The sequence below is a fragment of the Colobus angolensis genome, unplaced genomic scaffold, assembly GCF_000951035.1.
Source record: "Colobus angolensis palliatus isolate OR3802 unplaced genomic scaffold, Cang.pa_1.0 Scaffold27, whole genome shotgun sequence".
In the NCBI taxonomy this organism is placed as follows: Eukaryota; Metazoa; Chordata; class Mammalia; order Primates; family Cercopithecidae; genus Colobus; species Colobus angolensis.
Window position 1 is genome coordinate 5,779,123 of NW_012115932.1, and position 19,059 is coordinate 5,798,181.

The 19,059-nt window shown below is 34.7% G+C and overlaps 1 protein-coding gene across 4 annotated transcripts in view; it reads left to right on the top strand.

Annotated features, from left to right (window-relative positions):
- Positions 1–18,839, top strand: part of GABRA1 (gamma-aminobutyric acid (GABA) A receptor, alpha 1) — a 56,017-nt gene extending 37,178 nt beyond the window's left edge. For all 4 annotated transcript variants that reach the window (XM_011947719.1, XM_011947720.1, XM_011947718.1 and 1 more), the window contains 4 exons: positions 589–732; positions 9,823–9,975; positions 14,231–14,433; positions 15,985–18,839. In XM_011947719.1, coding sequence (XP_011803109.1) covers positions 589–732; positions 9,823–9,975; positions 14,231–14,433; positions 15,985–16,296 — 812 coding nt within the window. In that variant the 3' untranslated portion in view covers positions 16,297–18,839. The remainder of the gene's footprint in view (positions 1–588; positions 733–9,822; positions 9,976–14,230; positions 14,434–15,984) is intronic.
- Positions 18,840–19,059: the final 220 nt, after the last annotated feature.

Sequence of the window (19,059 nt, forward strand, 5' to 3'; positions counted from 1 at the left end):
AAGAAGAAGAAGAAGAAGAAGAAGAAGAAGAAGAAGAAGAAGAAGAAGAAGAAGAAGAAGCAGCTTGTTAGTTTGTCTGTTGGGCAAACTCTTCCCCAAGATTTTCACATGTATCTGCCCTATATTTGTGTAAATGTCACCTCCTCTGAGATGACTCTGTCTGAGCCCCTTACCTTACTGGGATAAGTCTCCATCCCTTCATTCTCTATCCTTTCACTTGGTTGTGTATCACTCTATCACACTTACCTCTACTTGAAATTACATACACTTGTGTTGTCCCCACTGCTACAAATGCATATTCCATAAGATAAAGAACTTTTTTTCTTATGTTTGCTACTGTATCCCCAGCACAGTATTTTGTCCTTTGTAGATCCTTATAACCATTTGCTGGAAGAGTGAATAAATGACTAAAAAAAGAAACCTGAAAATGTGTTTTAGTTTTCGTAAATTAAGGGATGTGAGCTCTTCTTTCCTAGCCTGCCCTCTGGAACTATGATATAGAAAATATGAAGCTGATAAAAGGTACTAACTAAATAAGAGAATTGAAGTGGTAAAATATATGGGTCATTTTCTACTGTTTCCTTTTAGATGCTTATACAAGAGCAGAAGTTGTTTATGAATGGACCAGAGAGCCAGCACGCTCAGTGGTTGTAGCAGAAGATGGATCACGTCTAAACCAGTATGATCTTCTTGGACAAACAGTAGACTCTGGAATTGTCCAGTCAAGTACAGGTAAGTATGATTTTGTTACTTCAGATATGGAGGAAGAAGCAGAAAAATATTTTGTGAGAACTCAATGAGTCATTCAGTAACACAAGTCTAGGAGAGAGAACATTTCACTAAATTGGGCATCCATTGAGCTGGGAACTAATGTGAACTTGGTAGACCTGTGACCTTGGACATGTCATTTCATGCCTCTTGACCTCTGTTTCTGTTTGTTTGTTTGTTTGCAAATTGAGAAATTGGTTATATGTGATTACTGTAGCACAGCAGGTAGCTATGTGAACTCTTAGAGATGAACATCTGGATTAAATCCTTACTCCCCGACCTTGTCAGTTGTTTGTAGTCCCCTTGCAGGGTGGTTGGAAGAAATGCATTAAATTCACAGAGAGCACTTATCACAATTCCTGACACATAAACAACTTTTCATAAATAACTATTTATATAGTCTAGGCTCCACTTATTACCATTAGTTAATGAATTAGCCAAATTTGTAGCGGTGATTATTACATGTAGGACATCAAAAAGCCAATCCTTCTACAATTTCATTTTTATCTCTAACCAAGCATCCTCCACAGCTAAAGCCAACAGAGTCATAACCACATTATTGATCACTCCATGTAGGAATTAAAAGTAGATGGCATGCCATCCTTTTTAGTGTAGTAACTGATTTACTAATTCTATACTCAAAACTAGACCGGACACTATGGAAAAGCTGGACCCACATCTTTAATGTTGTTTCAAACAATAAGATAAAAGTTTTGTTATTCAAATATCCATTTTTTGCTATCTGAAATGTGATCATTAGACCAGATAATTGTAAATAAAAGCTGGACTCAAACAATTAGAAAAATATATGTCCCACAAAGCCTATTATTTACTGAAAGCTTTAACAAGTGTCCACAATTACTTTTTCAAAATTATGTCTTTCAAAATTTAAGTTGATTTTATTCATTGTTATTTGTGATTTCTAAGGAAACGTGATGTAGTAATAAATAAGAGGAGTGGTGCTAAAAAACTTCTTCCTCTGATTTCAGGCTTTATATTTGGAGCCTCACAAGCATAACACATTCAAATAATAGGTCAACCTCTCTTCCTGTGATTATTGGATAAGTTCTGATTAACAGGATCTGTCCTTTGCTTGTTTTAAAGCCCCCGTTGCTAGCCTAGAAGCTTAAATGTTTATGTCTTTTATTTTTTAAAAAATGGAGACTGTTTTTCTCTTTTTCTTATTTCCAATCCAAGTGACATAGTGGAAAGGTCATAGGCTTTGTAGTGAGGAAGATGTGAACTCAAGTCCTGGTCCTGTCGCTTAGAAGCCTTGTGACTTTGGGCAAGTCATTTGTTCACTTGGAAACTCTAGTATTGTCTAACTAATGATAGTCCTGTATTTTGCATTAAAGATGAAATAATATAAAATATTGCAGAGTGTTATACAGTAGGTACTCAAAATGGTAAGTAAGAGCTGTTGCTGTAGTCCTGAAATATCCCAAAACATGAAAAATGCTCAAGATTTTTCCTTCTTACAACATACTATGTTGGAAAAGCTACGAAAATAAGCTGTGTTCTGTGTTTACTTTTTAAAACTTGAATGTCATTATAAGCTGGATATAATGGCAGTCACTACAGATTAAATGATAGACAAGCTCAGATCTTGCTGTCATAGAACTTGAGGTCTAAGGGAAATTGAACACATAAACTATAATTATCAAAATTGGTAGTTTAAGTGCTGTGATTAGCATGTTTTTTTTGTGATGGAAGAGACCACATCTGTCTTCTGTATCCCTATTATATTCTGTAGTAGTTGAGACATAGGAGGCATTGTACAAATATTTTGAATTAATGAATCAAAAGTGAATCCAGCCTAAGACAATCTAGGAAGGATTGTTGCAGGGGTTGCCTTTTCATTTTGTTTGTTGGAATATATTGGGGGGGTAAACAATCACTCTCTAGGATCCAGGCAGATCACATAATGCACACATAACTTTTCCTCAAGGAACTCTCCATCTATTTTTGTCAGAAGGGAAGTTGGAGAATGTTGGGAAACAATTCAAATGCAGTAGTATGCAAGCCAAAGTGCAAATATGTTTGAAGTCTCAAAGGTTGCTTAGAGGAGGAAATATTCCTACTCTAGCTATAGAGTAGGAATATTCAACCTATCTACATTCTGGATACTCAGAAAAAATATGCAGTCATTCAATAGAATGAGAGACAGTGGCCCAACCCATTGCCACCTATGAGGGTAGACCTCATAGGTTGGGTCCATTAGAAGTGATCATTCTGTGCTAGAGCAGTAAGTTCACCTACATAAAATAAAAATGTTTTCCTGTCACCACATAGTGAATATTGGTGGGTAGGGAGAATAATGAACAAATTCTCAAATGGAAGCTCAGTTTGATGTATGTTTCAACTCCACAGTAACACACCGTATTACACTTCCTCTGGGGCCACTTTAGCTCACCAAGAATCCACTTTGATAGATTTCAGTAGAAAGAAACAGAGACCTTTGTGTAAGGTCTGCAGTGCTGTATTTTACATCTCTTTGTGGAGCCCTGAAAACATTAAAGTAAACGACCTTGAGTACCATTACCTCTCTGTTTCTGCCAGAAGACTAGAGAATGATGGTGAGAGAGAACACACACATTGAGAATGACTAAATAAAAGGCATCTTCTTCTACTTTAAAATTCTCCCTGGAGAGAGAATCATTCAGTCCCCATGGTAGTTTATAAAGTGCTGTCCTATTTGCCTGCCACCAACACATGTGAAAACAAACACACAATCCTACTGACCTCTTTGAGGTCAAAATATTTTCTAAATCACTTCATTAACATAAGAGGGAAAAAGATGGAAATTCTAGCACAATATTTGAATTTCTAGTTCAGTACAAATACATTAGACTACAATTTCTTCCTTGGATTCTGCCATTAAATTTAGGAAAAGAATATTTAGTTAAAGCCTTACTTAGTTTTAAGTGCACTTACTCACCTGGCAGAAAAATACTATTTGACAGCATATATGGCAGAGAAATAGGCAAATGGGAAAGATGATCCATGTGGTTTTCAAATCCAATGTGTCTTTATTATTCATTTGTTTGTCCATGTATTCCTTAAATTGCTTGTTCGTTTACTGTGTCTGACACAGTGACTGGGCTTGAAGAAGAGAGATGAAAGGCACAAAACCCCTGCCCTTCAGAAGCTCTTAGTTGAGTGAGATAAACAGCTAACATGCATTGGCATTGTGCTATTCTTCATATCCAATACTGACAAAAATCCTAGAATTTAGGTAATATTATTATCCCCATTTTACAGATGGGATATACGGGGGCCCAGAGAAGTTTAAACATTATTCCAAGGTCACACAGCTAGGAAGTGGCAGAACTAGGATTTGAACCTGGGTTGTCGACCTGCAGGGTGTGTACTCTCAACTACATATCATACCAATAACAAGCATCAGAGACACATAAGATGTGGAAGCATATTTGTTAAGAGTATGAACCCTGAAGTTCTACTACAAAGATTTCAATGCTGGTTTTGCAACTTATTTACTGTGTGACTTTTGACAAGTCTTTTAATTTTTCTGTTTTGTTTTTTTTTTTTTTGTATATATCTTTTTCATGAGCTATTGTGAGATGGAAATAAGGAAATGTATGTAAACTGCCTAGAAGAGTATCTGGTTTGTAAAATGTATGCACTAAGTGTCCGATATTACTATTAATAATAAGAGTAGGGCTGGGTGCAGTGACTCATCCCTGTAATCTCAGCACTTTGGGAGGCTGAGACAGGCAGATCAGATCACTTGAGCCCAGGTGTTCCAAACCAGCCTGGGCAACATGGAGAAATCCCATTTCTACAAAAAATTAAAAAATTATCTGACTATGGTGTTGCATGTCTGTAGTCCCAGCCACTTGGGGGGCTAAGTTGTGAGGATCACATGAACCCAGGGAGGTAGAAGCTGCACTGAGCCGAGATTGCACCACAGCACTCCAACGTGGGTGACAGAGTGAGACTCTGTCTCAAAATAATAATAATAATAATAATAATAATAATAATAATAATAATAAAGCTAGTACAAGGGAACTACATGATGGCATAAAGGAAGAAAAAGTCATTTCTACTTGATGTGTTGAGGATGGCATAACCCCTTGCTTCTTCCCACCCTCACCACATTATCCTTTCTAAGTAATTCTTTAAGGAGAGCCCATGCAAAAATTACTACAGTGACTTAAGGACATGAAATATAACTTATAAAGAAAAATAAAATAATTAAATTGGTCATGAAGCATAATATCAGTGTCCAGAAAACAATAATAATGTAATACCATGCAATGTTTTAAAAACACACAATGATGACTGCAAGTTCTCCATATTTACCTAAATAAATTTGATTATAAGAAAATTTGGTAAGTTTGGTGAAAAAGAAAGTTTCTTGTGAATGACTATTGTTAATCCTTAAAAGAGATGACTAAAAAACGTTGTAGGATTCTCTTTTTTGGACACAGAGTCTTCTCTGCATGAGTTGATGTGATGATGATCCTAAAGGGTCAAGATAATAAGAAAAGCAACTGTTTTCTTTGACTAAGGAGTAACAATGGTGATCAGCATTCATCCAAAGAGCCAAGGGGCTTCCATTTATAAAGACTAGTACATGGTCTCCAGAGAAATAATTATAACTATAGAATGCAAGTTCTGGCGGGGAGCGGGGAAAGGACTTCTGTGGTCATTTGGTCAAATCATTTATATTTCAAATGAGGACATGGCTCCAGCAAGGCTAAATGATCTAGAGCTATAATCAGTGTCCCCTTATCTCTATTTAGAATCTCTGAAGCAATTAAAAAACATAACTACCACTTTCTCAATAACATTCTTGATAGAAAAATCATTTTGCAGTATTAGTATCCATAGATAACATCAAGTTTAGAATACTTGGAAGGAAAATGACAGCTTCACAAAGAATCAGTGTTCAATACAATTTTGTTGAATGACCAAGTGGTTGATTGTCTGAGCTAGAGAGAGAATACATGTCTGTGTTTTTAATCTTCATGCTGTAAATCTCCATAGAAATCAAATTTTTAAAAAGTACTTTCACTCATATTATGTAATTTTATCCTCACATCATCCTAGGAGACAGTTAAGTTAAATACTATAATATTAATTGGACAAATCAGGAAACGGAAGCCAAATGAACCCACACAAGGTATTTACCTTCAAGTAACTAATATTTGAGAAAGCAAAGATTGAAATTCAGGTCTAAACAAACCTTTAATGCTGTTTTGGAAAATTATATTAGTTTCCTTTCTTCCACTCTCCTTAATTTTGTATTGCAATGTATCAGAAATATTGTCACACCTAATTTAAAAGCTTTCTTCAGGGTTAGATAAACTGCAAGAATATTTGAATTACAATTCTCCTAGACTGTTGAATTAGAGGAAAATAATTTGACATGCTTTGTGCATAAGCACTTGATGTCTAGACATATTATTTCAATCCAATTTAGGCGACTAGGTTTTCTGTTTTTGTTGTGTTTTTCTTTCATTTTAAAGCTATTACAACATGATTCTGATATTGTTCCCCTTTTCTTCCTTATGTGAAAGTTTTGTGCCAACACTCTTAAAATTGTATTTAATTTAGGAAAAGGTTTCAAGACATTGGAATTTCTTCTATTTCTCCTGTAATCTGTTAGGGAAAAAGTTGTTTATAAAACAAATATAATATCAAATAATAGCTCTTCAGGTCTCAAAAAATTATATTCTTTTCAGGATCTTTGCAAAAATGTCACGTTGAGAACAACAAAAGATAAAGGAATGTATACACACACTCATTTTTCTGACATTTTATAAAGATGAATTTTTTTTGAGCTGGTGACATTTTGCAGGCTGCAATGGAATGCATTGTTAGGAATAATAATGCAGGCCCCTGAGATGGTGAAGTGTAGCATGGGTATGTCCACACAGGACTATATTTCAGTAGTGTCTGGGAAAATTGTTTGTCTACATTTTTCTAAAATCTGGATCACTTCTTTCTTTTCAAATGACCTTAAAGGTATCACTAGAGGAACACACAGAAAATAATAAGAAATTAATCTAGTAACATTCCATTTTTCCTTTAAAAGAAAGATGCTTGTGCATTTTGTTTTGATTGAGTGACTGTAAGCCTCAGTGCATCTATTTTCACTATAGGCAGGTATTAAATGCTGAGGATATGGCCAGTCATGCTACATAACCAAATAACTATTATTCTCTTTAAATAGCTTTCAGTTTGGTGGGAGGGGTATATGTAGTTAAATAACTAAAATGCAAAGTATGAGATATTATAAATACAAACAAGAGTTGTAAAGTTGAACACAGTAAGTGTGCAGTAAAGGGCAGGTGCTGTTATCAATAACAATTAATAATGAAATCAGGCATAAGTACACAGATAACTTCCTGCTAGAGAAAGCAGGATATGTTATTCTACCAACACTTCTATGAATTCTGATTGAGGAGAAATGTGAAGAAAACGGAGAAACAAACTAAAAAAATTTTTTTTAACATTTTAACATGGTTACATGGTATCATCTTAATTAGAACCATTATTCTTTTTTATCCCAATATTGTGCTTCTGACTATTTTGTAAACAAGAAAACTAAGGATAAGAGAGTTTAAGTGAGTTACCAAAAGCTACATAGCAGGAAAACAGCAGATCTGGGTTTTGAAGTCAAATTCATTTGCTTCCAAAAACTAATACATTTTCTTCTATAGGAAATAATTTCTATTCCACTGAGGACCTGCTACTTGGGCTGGAACCAGCCTATAGATGAGCAAAATATTCAGCTGCAGAAGATAAGTAGAGTTTTGTAGGCCAATATATTGAGATGTTGAAGTGTTTGAAGAGACAAGAGAATTCAGTGCATATTAGAGCTATGCTATGCATAGTCTTAAACACAGATTAGGAAGTTTGCTTGTTACTTTGTAGAACTGGAGTCAGTTTATACTGTCACACAAGAGAGGGGCAACTGTTTGCTACTGGCCTCTAGTGTGTAGAATCCCGGAATGCTGCTAAACATTCTACAATGAATAGGATAGCAACCTTCAATAAATGATTTTCTGTTCAAAATCGTCAATAGTGCTGAGGTTGAGAAAGCCTAATGTTGCTAGTTGGACTCCATTAAGATATTTTAAGTTAAAAAAAAAAGAGTGGCAGAATCGCACATGTGAAAGATCACTCTACATCAAAATTTAGGAAAAATTGGAGTTAGGATGTGACTAGAGCCAAACAAGAAACAAAGAAGGCAGAAAGGACTGGAGGCAAACAAGAAGCAGTCTACAAGGGAAATAAGCACAGTGACCATGAGGTCAGAAGAGATAGAAGCAGTGATGATGCCCAGGTGAAACTGAAATTGTAATGATCAGCTGACTCCTTCCTCTCTCTTTCCATAGCACTATCTAACATCCAGTGATTAATTCCTGGTTTGTAGCTTGAGTGAACCGACCAATGATAGTGCCACTAGTTAAGAAAGGATCTCAGTGAAGAAGTAGCATTGCTGCATGCTGGTCATTCTTTTGTGGAAAAAGTTAGCTATGAGAGTTTTGGACAAACCTAATTGGTGGTGTCAGTGAAAAACCAGCATCTGTGGGATGAGATATTGTCTAGTCTAGTTTTGGGAATACAGAATAACTGTTAGTTATTTTGAAGATGTGGTCACTTACAGATGTAAATTTTGTAGCCATCTGCATGTCTAGATAAAGATGACACTAGAAGCAGGGGTGAGAGGAAGAATTCCTTGTTACAGACAAGAGAAAGTAAGGAAGAGAGTTGAGGGCAGAATTATACCTTATTTTCTTCAGGAATCCCTACTTTTACTTTGAAGAAAAATGAAAAGAGTGGCCCAACAGATATAAAGAATTTGATAAATAATTTTTATTGAAATAATCAATGAGTGAGCAAAATAGATTAAAAATGAGATATAAAATGAAAATAGAAATCTTAAATCTGTGAAGAAGGTGTGTAGCCAGCTCCAGCTCCAAGACTGAGAAAAGGGCTTTAATTATAAAGATTAACAGGTTCTGAACAGTGGTAGTCACATGATAGGGGCTGAGGTCAGAGGCACATAGGCTGAGATAAAAATGTTATGTCAAGTAGGGAGAAGTTTGGAGAAGAAAGGAAGGAGAAAGGTGAGTTCTAAAGAGAATGGTGCTTTCTTAGCCATAACACATCTGTTTCTCTCCTATCCATCCACAGATAATTAACCCTATATTCTGAGTGAATAAGGCTAAACAATTCTAAGATTTTTAACTGAGAAAGTGTAAAGCAAAAAGAGAAAAAATAAGACCCTCCTGCAATTCGGGTTGTGTGGCTACTGCTTTATACCTCTAACTGAAGTCAGAATTTGGAGTATTTAGGACCTTGGAGAGTGCCTAACTAGACCACTGTTTCCCACATCAGTCTAGGAACTGGGACAAACTCAAAAGCTGGTTGTAAATATACAGATTTTCCTGGCCATTCAAAGAACGGTTTGCAAATCTAGTTGGGATTTGAAGAACTGCATTCTTCAAAAGTTTCCCAGGTGACCCTGGAAAATAAATTCTGAGAAACAAAAGGCCCACTCTCCTTATTTTGTAGATCAGACCATGCTAAATTACTCATCTGATGTCAAAGAGATACTTAATGCACTGCTGGAGCTAAAATTAAACTGTCCTGACATACACACAAAAGCTTCTTCAGTAGGTATTGTGGATCTGCTCTGTAATGGACACACCGGAGATCTGATCTGTTTCTGACCCATTGGTCTATGTCACAGGGTTTAGCATTTTGCCTTCTCCGTCAGTTTAAGGATTGGAAAGCCAGTCCTTAAATATAAACCCAAGTTTGTTCCTTCAATATGTGATGTATTTGAATTAAGAGGTAAGAATATCTTTAAAGACTCCGGCACCTCAGAGTCATTTTACTATGTGTTAAGTATGTTTCTTTTATTTTCCGGATAAAAACTTTTTTCTCCAAGAACTGGATGTCACATGGAGAAAGGATGTGTCTAACACTCAGACGTTTGGTACTCATAGTAAATCTCAGAGATTACTTTTTTCCAAGGTCAAATTGCTCATCTTTCTTATCTGTTTTACTTCTCAGGAGAATATGTTGTTATGACCACTCATTTCCACTTGAAGAGAAAGATTGGCTACTTTGTTATTCAAACATACCTGCCGTGCATAATGACAGTGATTCTCTCACAAGTGTCCTTCTGGCTCAACAGAGAGTCTGTACCAGCAAGAACTGTCTTTGGTAAGTGCCAATCAAGATACATACCCAAGGAAGGATATGGAGGACAAGTTATGTCATATCTGTGACACTGCAAAGAGAGATTAAAAAAAAAATTATACATTCAAATATGAAGTTCATACAACAGAAAGGTTCAAGAAATTGCCACTCTCATTATGGTATGTGGTTTTTTAAAAAAACCTTAATTTAACTAGCATGCTGTTTTAGTGTTTATGAATAGATGGTATTAATGAACATTTGATTTGATATTTTGAGATAAAACTGAAGTTAATCAGGCACAAAATGCATAATATTAAAATACATAAATAAAAACTTAATATTTAAATAATATATTTAGAATATATAATATGAGTCACTAAGTTGTTAGAGAAGCTTAGAAAATGTCAGCAGAACTACTTATTTACGTTCATAAAAAGCAGGGCTTCTTTAAGTAGGGAGAGCTAATTAATGACCATCGTATCAGTACGGGAATATGTCACTTTACCTGATGTGTGCACTTCTGTAGAGTTACATGCATCCATTTTTTCTATTATGATATTTTTAATGACCTACATGCTTCAAGTTAAGAAATATAATTGAGTATCGTTTAAAGGGTAAACAATCTTTTACTAATATGAGAATTTATTTCCTTATGTATTATTTTAGAGTGTGCATTTGATATGAAAAGGTATTTCCTGCCTATATCCCAGTATACTATCTCAACTGTATTTTACAGGCTGATAAAAATGAAAGATTCCAATACAATATCTTCTAGACACAGAATGCAGTAGTGAACTGAACACAAACTACCACTCTCCTTACAAAAATTGCATTCTGAAGCTTAAAATTGAGTAATCATAAAATCAAATGCTTTTATACTAGACACTATTCTATACGATTAGGCTATATTACTTAACCATAAAAAAAATTCTATCTGCCATTATTATTTCCGGTTTTAAAAGTGAAATCTAAGAAACAACAGATTAAGTAATCTGCCCATAGTTAGGAGCTATTAGATGGAGCCAGGACTAAGACCCTAGCATTTAGTTCTGGAGTGTGTTCGCCTAATAACAATGCTGTATCATCACCTCTGAGCTATCCTGCTGCAATGAAAATAATTGAAATGGGAGTGTTGTGGTTAACTTCATTTGGAAATCACAACTACATATTTATTGGTTAAAGGTGCAATTATCAAGGTTCATTCCACAAATATCAACTAGGCACCTGCTGTTTTTAAGAGCTGTGCTAAAGGATAAAAGCTTAAGAAGCTTATAGTCTAAACTGAGGATTATTCACCTGAAGAAATTCCTATGATATCATCTTTCAATAATATGTAGTGTATGAAAAATCAGTTATCTCAGAAAAAAAAAAAAACAGGACTCTGCTACAAGTACCAGAAACGTGTATTTTCTTCTGAACTTGGCAATATGCTTCTAGATTGGCAAACACCAAGTCATTGCTCTGACAATAGCCTAAGCATATAGCTAAATTAATATTCAGAATAATTGCAGCTGCAGAACAAAAGAACAGTTCATTGCATACTCATTCTTTCCCATTACCACGTGTCAATATGAACTAGCAATGAAGTCGCTGAAGACTAAGTCTTGTTAAGATGCTTATATCTGTGTGAGTATGCCTTTTTCTCGCTAGGAAATTTAAAAAATAAATGCAGGACATATTTATGTTTTGTTTTATTTTAGTTTTGTAGTCTGAGTACAACACTATATTGAAAAAGGTTATTTTAAAAGGTGATACTCCCCTTCCCGCACCAACAAATTCTACTCTTTTGATTTGAAAATTATGTACATCATTTCAGATGGTGTAGGTCAGAAAATATTGCTATTAACTTTTTCTGCAATCTTATACCTCAGCAGACTTGTGGCCTTTGATGAACATAACTATATGTTTGTAAACTTAGTTGTGACAAGTATTTTTGTGTTTCAAGTTTTATGTTTCTAATATTTTAAGTTCACTAGAGTCACGAATACAATTTTCTAGACTTTTCACCTTTTAACATTTATTTTGTACACGTTTCTATGCTTTTTAGTTTGAACTCAGCACATTTTTTTTCCTGAGCTCTGTGAGATGCCTAGAAGGATCATGTAGATTTAGAAAGAAGGAAAGAACCAACCCAACAAAAGTTGTACTTGTTAGTATAACCATTTATTAAAAGACATCCAGAATGAAACAAGGTTGCAGTCTATCTTACGCCTTAAAAGACCATATTCTTGGTTTTCCATGCTGTCTCTCATTTGGAGGCAATGTGGTCACTTAATTTTGCTGCCAAATACATCCAAGTTTGAGATTCAGTCTCACCACCTACCAGCTGTATGGCATTGGCAAATTTACTTCCTCTTATGGAGCTTCAGTTGTCTGTTAAATGAAAGTACAAGGAAAGTAAAGTAATGCTGTTTTTTTAAAAGTGAGACAAATAAAATAAAATATCTACATTGTCAGGTTCGGTACTTGGAACTTAAAAGCTGTTCAACAAATCTATATTCTTTCTCTTTTCCTATAACAGAAATTGTATTTTCCTATGGCACAAATTGTACCTTTATGTTAATCTTCTTAACTGCTCTTAATTTATGGACACATTTGGTTTAAAAATACCCATTCCCACATTACTTCTGACAGCTGACTACATAAACCAAATTTATTTTAAAAAATTGAATTTATTGTAGTAGAGATTTATCAAAAAAGACTAAAGTTGCCAATTATAATAGTCATTAGTTTTGCCCTTATTATCAGGCTAAGTGCTAAACACTTCATTGCATTACCTTACTTAATATTCATAATAGCCCTCCGAGTTAAACTTATTAAATCAACTTACAAGAAAAAAATTTGATAAACCCCAGCAGCTCAGGATTTTAAGGCAATTTTCTCAAGGTCATTCAGCAGTTACAGAACAGGGATTTGAAACTCGGTTGCCCTGAATTTTAATTACCCTAATATTTGCTAAAGTTAATATTGACATGTAAATTCAGGAGCCTGAATTTGCATGTCATTGCATTTAATCCTCATGATAGTCTTTTGAGTGAGTGAGCAAAAAATGTCCTTCTCCTAGAATTTCAACAATAGTATAGACACTGGAGAGAATGAAAGACAAGTCATCTCTTTTACAGATATGGGGACAGAGATTCCTACAAGTTAAATCACTTAGCAGAGGTCATAGAGTTAAGTGGTAGGGCTGAGACTAGTCACTGGAAGAGGTTAGAATTATTTCTACAATATGTGGCCTGATCCACCCTGAATGGGTAACTGTGAACTGTTTTTTAAACAGTTTCAAAAGGTTTAAAGGGAACCTGACAGTATTATACTTTTGTACTGAGTATAGTGCATTACATATAGTAGGTTGACAGTATTTGGTAAGTGAACGTTAGAGGGTATCATCTTTCTCATACTAACTTATATAATTGTGTAAGTAAACCAAAATGGGCTAACTTGTAAACTTCTTTGAATAAAGGACATTTTAATCACTAGGGTTGGATTTGCAGAGTAGGAAAGATGAGGCAGCCTTATCAGAAAGAAGAAAAGATTGTAATATTTGAATTGGAAAAACTTGTGTTCAAATGTTGGTACTGCTACTTCTTAGCTGTGTATTCTCTAGCAAGTTACATAAAGTATATTATTATATATATGTGTGTATATATATGTGATTGTGTGTATATGTGTATGTATATGAGACACACATGTCTCTATATGTGTCAGATTTAGGAATTTCTTTAAAAGTGTAGCTATTTTTGAATCAGGAAAGATAGTGTAAAACCATGAGTCAATAATGTGGCAATTATCCCCAAATTGTTCAATTATCTATAAATTATCAAAAAGTTATTGACTTCCTGTTTTATATATTTGGGGTACATAGAATATTAAACAGAGCTGAGTATCCAGAAGTTGCTTGTGGATCACAGGCAGTGAATATCTGTGATTTCTGTATCAAGAATTAGGTTCAGTGAGGAATATTATTTCTTGCCTTACCCAGGACACTCATGTTCAAAGTGCTAATTTAAAGAAACTTACTATCTTCTTAACAGCACCTCGATAGCAGAGAATTTTATTGCTACAAGATATCTTCCTCAGTGCTGCCATTCCATGAATCACATACTACACTGGAGTTAAATTAAGACTCATCAAATCCAAACCAAAATAAGATGATCTAGAAACCAAATTCGGTGATGATACTGTTGATTTCCTTTTGTTTAAGTAGGCCATCCTATCATGGTGAAATTTCATAGTATGAACTGGCATCACGTATGGTTGTTTTTCCCCCCCCTTACAGGAGTAACAACTGTGCTCACCATGACAACGCTAAGCATCAGTGCCAGAAACTCCCTCCCTAAGGTGGCTTATGCAACAGCTATGGATTGGTTTATTGCAGTGTGCTATGCCTTTGTGTTCTCAGCTCTGATTGAGTTTGCCACAGTAAACTATTTCACCAAGAGAGGTTATGCATGGGATGGCAAAAGTGTGGTTCCAGAAAAGGTAAATGCTTTCATAGTCACTGTAGTACATCACTATTATGTCTCTTTAAACCTATGAAATGATATGTTTGGGTCTGTGGTCTTGGATGGAGTATGCAGAATAATAAGGATTCTTTTTTTCTTATGTCATAAACAATTAAGTGCCATGATAATTTCGTTATTGCTAAAGGGAGAGGTCATTCAGGTGAATAGATGTATAAAGTGGAGGAGATAAAGGAGAGACAGTAAGGCAAACATTTCTAGTCAAATATGCTTTCCTGTGGTTTCTCTTGATTTGAGAACAGTTTTGATAAACCTAATATTAGGAGCAAATAAACTTACTCAAATCCTTTATTTACCAAGTGCATTATAATTTTGTAACTTGAAAGTTATATTCTTTTGGTTATTTTCTGAGCCTAATCATTTGGTCATAAATGTGTAACCATAATGACTCAATTAAATTAAGTTTGCCACATGAACCATCCCTAGTTCTCTGCAAAGTCAAGGGCAGGCACATTTTCTCTTTCCAAAGTAGACATATGCTTTAGGGATCATAACATACAGAAATTACCAAGAAATGCCTCATGGTAGAAAATGTTCAAGTTGAGAATACTGATGCTTCCCTCAATTAGAACCTATTACACAGTATGGATTTTATGTCCCAGCTTGGGAGGATAACTCTACTTGTGGGGTTTGAAGAACAAGCATGTCAAAATGCAAGTAAACTTTGGGATACTATGATGAAGAGCAAAGACAGAGGCAAAGAGATTTTAAGATGTTTAGAAACAATCTAGAAGGAGTCACTTGACAGCAGCTTTTCTGAAACTTGGTTCTACCGAATATTAGTTTCTTAAGATGCTCCCTGAAAATTCAGTTCTATGTTGATGCCCTCTTGAATATTACTACATACTGTATTTCCTAGTCACAGCTTATTAAAGGGGCTTAGAAGTTCTATAGTAAATAAATTGGTTTAACTGTGTTTATCCCATAGTTACACAAATGCATTAGATAAGAAAATCTGTAGTGGTAAAATTGACCATATTTAATAAAATCTAAGGTGCTGCACTCCTTGATGGCAAAAGGCTATTAAATACTGTCTGCATTTTTAATTTATTGTAATAAGACAGGCATACATTATGTTTTTAAATTCTTTTTTTTTTTTTTTTTTTTTGAGAGGGAGTCTGGCTCTGTTGCCCAGGCTGGAGTGCAGTGGCCGGATCTCAGCTCACTGCAACCTCCGCCTCCCGGGTTTACGCCATTCTCCTGCCTCAGCCTCCCAAGTAGCTGGGACTACAGGCGCCCGCCACCTCGCCCAGCTAGCTTTTTGTATTTTTTAGTAGAGACGGGGTTTCACCGTGTTAGCCAGGATGGTCTCGAACACCTGACCTCGTGATCCGCCCGTCTCGGCCTCCCAAAGTGCTGGGATTACAGGCTTGAGCCACAGCGCCCGGCCTTTAAATTCTTAAATAAGGCACAGATTTAGGTTGCAAAACTAGGGCCACCTTGCTCAGCAACTTATACTTTTGCTTCTCACTGTTTACTAAACAAAATGCATTACTCTTTCTTTCTACAGCCAAAGAAAGTAAAGGATCCTCTTATTAAGAAAAACAACACTTATGCTCCAACAGCAACCAGCTACACCCCTAATTTGGCCAGGGGTGACCCAGGCTTAGCCACCATTGCTAAAAGTGCAACCATAGAACCCAAAGAGGTCAAGCCCGAAACAAAACCACCAGAACCCAAGAAAACCTTTAACAGTGTCAGCAAAATTGACCGACTGTCAAGAATAGCCTTCCCGCTGCTATTTGGAATCTTTAACTTAGTCTACTGGGCTACGTATTTAAACAGAGAGCCTCAGCTAAAAGCCCCCACACCACATCAATAGATCTTTTACTCACATTCTGTTGTTCAGTCCTCTGCACTGGGAATTTATTTATGTTCTCAACGCAGTAATTCCCATCTGCTTTATTGCCTCTGTCTTAAAGAATTTGAAAGTTTCCTTATTTTCATAATTCATTTAAGAACAAGAGACCCCTGTCTGGCAGTCTGGAGCAAAGCAGACTATGCAGCTTGGAGACAGGATTCTGACAGAGCGAGTGAAAGAGCAAAGTCATGTCAGAAGGAGACAGAATGAGAGAAAAAAGAGGGGCAAGACGGTTCAAAGATACAAGAAAAAGTAGAAAAAAAAATTAACACTTAACTATAACCCCTAGGTCATTTGTAGATATATATTTCCAAATATTCGAAAAAAAAGATACTGTATATGTCAAAAATATTTTTATGTGAAGGTGTTTAAAAGGATAAATTTTAAATGTTTCATGAAGAAAAATCTTAAAAATATCTATGTCTTTATTACACTATGGTGTGCTTGTGTTTTTGTTTTGCTTTTTAAACTGATGTATAGCTTTAACATTTTGTTTCCAAAGCTGAAGATCCCCATTATTTCTCTCTGAAAAAAAAAAAAAAAATTGCCTAATGCATTATTTTGTCATAAAGCGCTCTTTTAAAATTCATGTAACTTTCATAGGCAAAGGTGCGGTTGCTCATTGTAGAGCACATTTAGTCCAATGAAGATAAATGCTTTAAATAGGTTTCTTCACTTTCATCTGAGCTTTTACCGCTAGACTCAAGGAAGAATAATTTTAACAGACATGTATACTCAATAGAAACTAAACTAAAATAATTTTAAAATATTCCCTTTTTCACCCTATTTTCAGATAGCACATGAGCCCAATACTCACTTAATTCTTGTTATGAAGATGTTTTTAGAGGGGCAAAAATATTTTGCAAGCTCTGGAATTGTTGAATGTATTCTTTTATATAACTACATTAAAAGCTTTAGATTGAAATTTATGACTAGCAAACAAAAAATAGAATATATAAAAGATATATGTAAATATACAGCATGAGATTGTACATTTTTTACTTTTTTAAAATTGTGTTCTTAAAATATTGTGTAAGAATCACTGCTCTTAGCTGTTAGAATGTTGTTAAATGCTGTGGAAATACATTTAGAACCTGCATTTAAGAACAGAACAGCAAGTAGGAACCACATGGAACTTAAAACATATGGGTATGAAGTCCACTTACATAGACAAAACTTGTAATTTCCAAACTGTTGTCTAGTATACAGTGATCAGTTGCTATCTGTTCAAGTCATGCCATACATTTCCCTATTTTAGGCTATTGTAATATAGAAAGAAAAGGGGAAGCATTAGTTGGAACTAGAAAATGAACTGTATATTATGCTATATTTGCTAACACCAACTATTTCAATAAGTGTTGTACCATATGTAGCATTAAATATAAAATACATAAAAGAATGTACAGAAAATAGCTTTTATTGAGTAATATTATTACATTTCATTTATACTGTAGCAATATATTTGTAGGTATACTATGTAAGGGCTTTAAATAAAAGAGGTCCATTAATACTTCCTTATAAAAATTCTAGTCTGTTTCATTACTGCCCAGATGTTTTAGAGATACATATTTATGCAGAAGGTATTTTTGAAGTCTCCTTTTGTCTGATAGAATTTAAAAGATATTTAAATTTAGTGTTCAGAATCCACAAGTCATGGTCTAAACACACTTAGAATACTACAGCATAAACCTGTTAGCATTATTGCCAGATAAGACAGTTGGGATCCAAACCCAAGTTTTGAGCAATGTTTTTCTCAAAAAGCTGCTATCCAATGATATAGGAAAACACATCGTGTTTTCCTAAACACACTTTTCTTTTTACATGTGCTTCATTGTTTGATTTGGTCCTGCCTAAATTTCACAAGCTAGGCCAATGAAGGCTGAATCAAAGACATTTCATCCACCAATATCATGTGTAGATATTGTGTATAGAAAATAAAATAAATTATGGCTCTAACTTCTGTGTTGCTGTTTATCTTGTTATTTTTCGGCGTTATCCTAATGTGTTTATTGAGAGCATTTTACCTTCCAGACTTCTCATGGCTAACTTTTGGTCTGTATTTTGCTCCTTAGATGTGAATATTTCTTATTAGTCTGCTTCCTGCTATGCAATGACTGCATTTCTATCATTTCTCAGTTTGTTAGTATATGTGGATAGTATTCTACTGTATAAATGATTGCAAAGTTTATCAAAAACAAATTATTCTATGTAGCTTTTCTACAGTGCTTTGCTAAACCATGTAGTACTAGTTAAGTCTTCCTTGAAAATAAAGATACACTCTTATGGGGGACAGTTCCTGTTTATTCCCAGGAAATTTTTTTAAAAGATGACACTGAATGTTTATTGCACTTTAGTGCAGTGAAGTGGCAATAAAACTTAACATGAATCAAAGGTTGTTTATGGCAGATGCATGTGTTGCTTTACGGAGTTTAGCAAAAGCTCTTAATTTTATGTCATATTGTATTCTACTACAATAATAAAGCTAACATTATTCAATAATAAAATGGAATACTTGACTTTCTTTTCATGCTTTGAAAGGACTTTTCATTGCTCTGTTTTAATGCATTTTTACATTAGAAGCACCTAAAAGTACCAACTGCTAGTAGGAATCTAGACCACTAGAAAGATACTAAAAAATATTAATAATATGATCCTAAAATATGATTTAGAAAAATTATTTATAATATAAAAATGAATTAAACACCAGGTTTCGGGTATTACTAG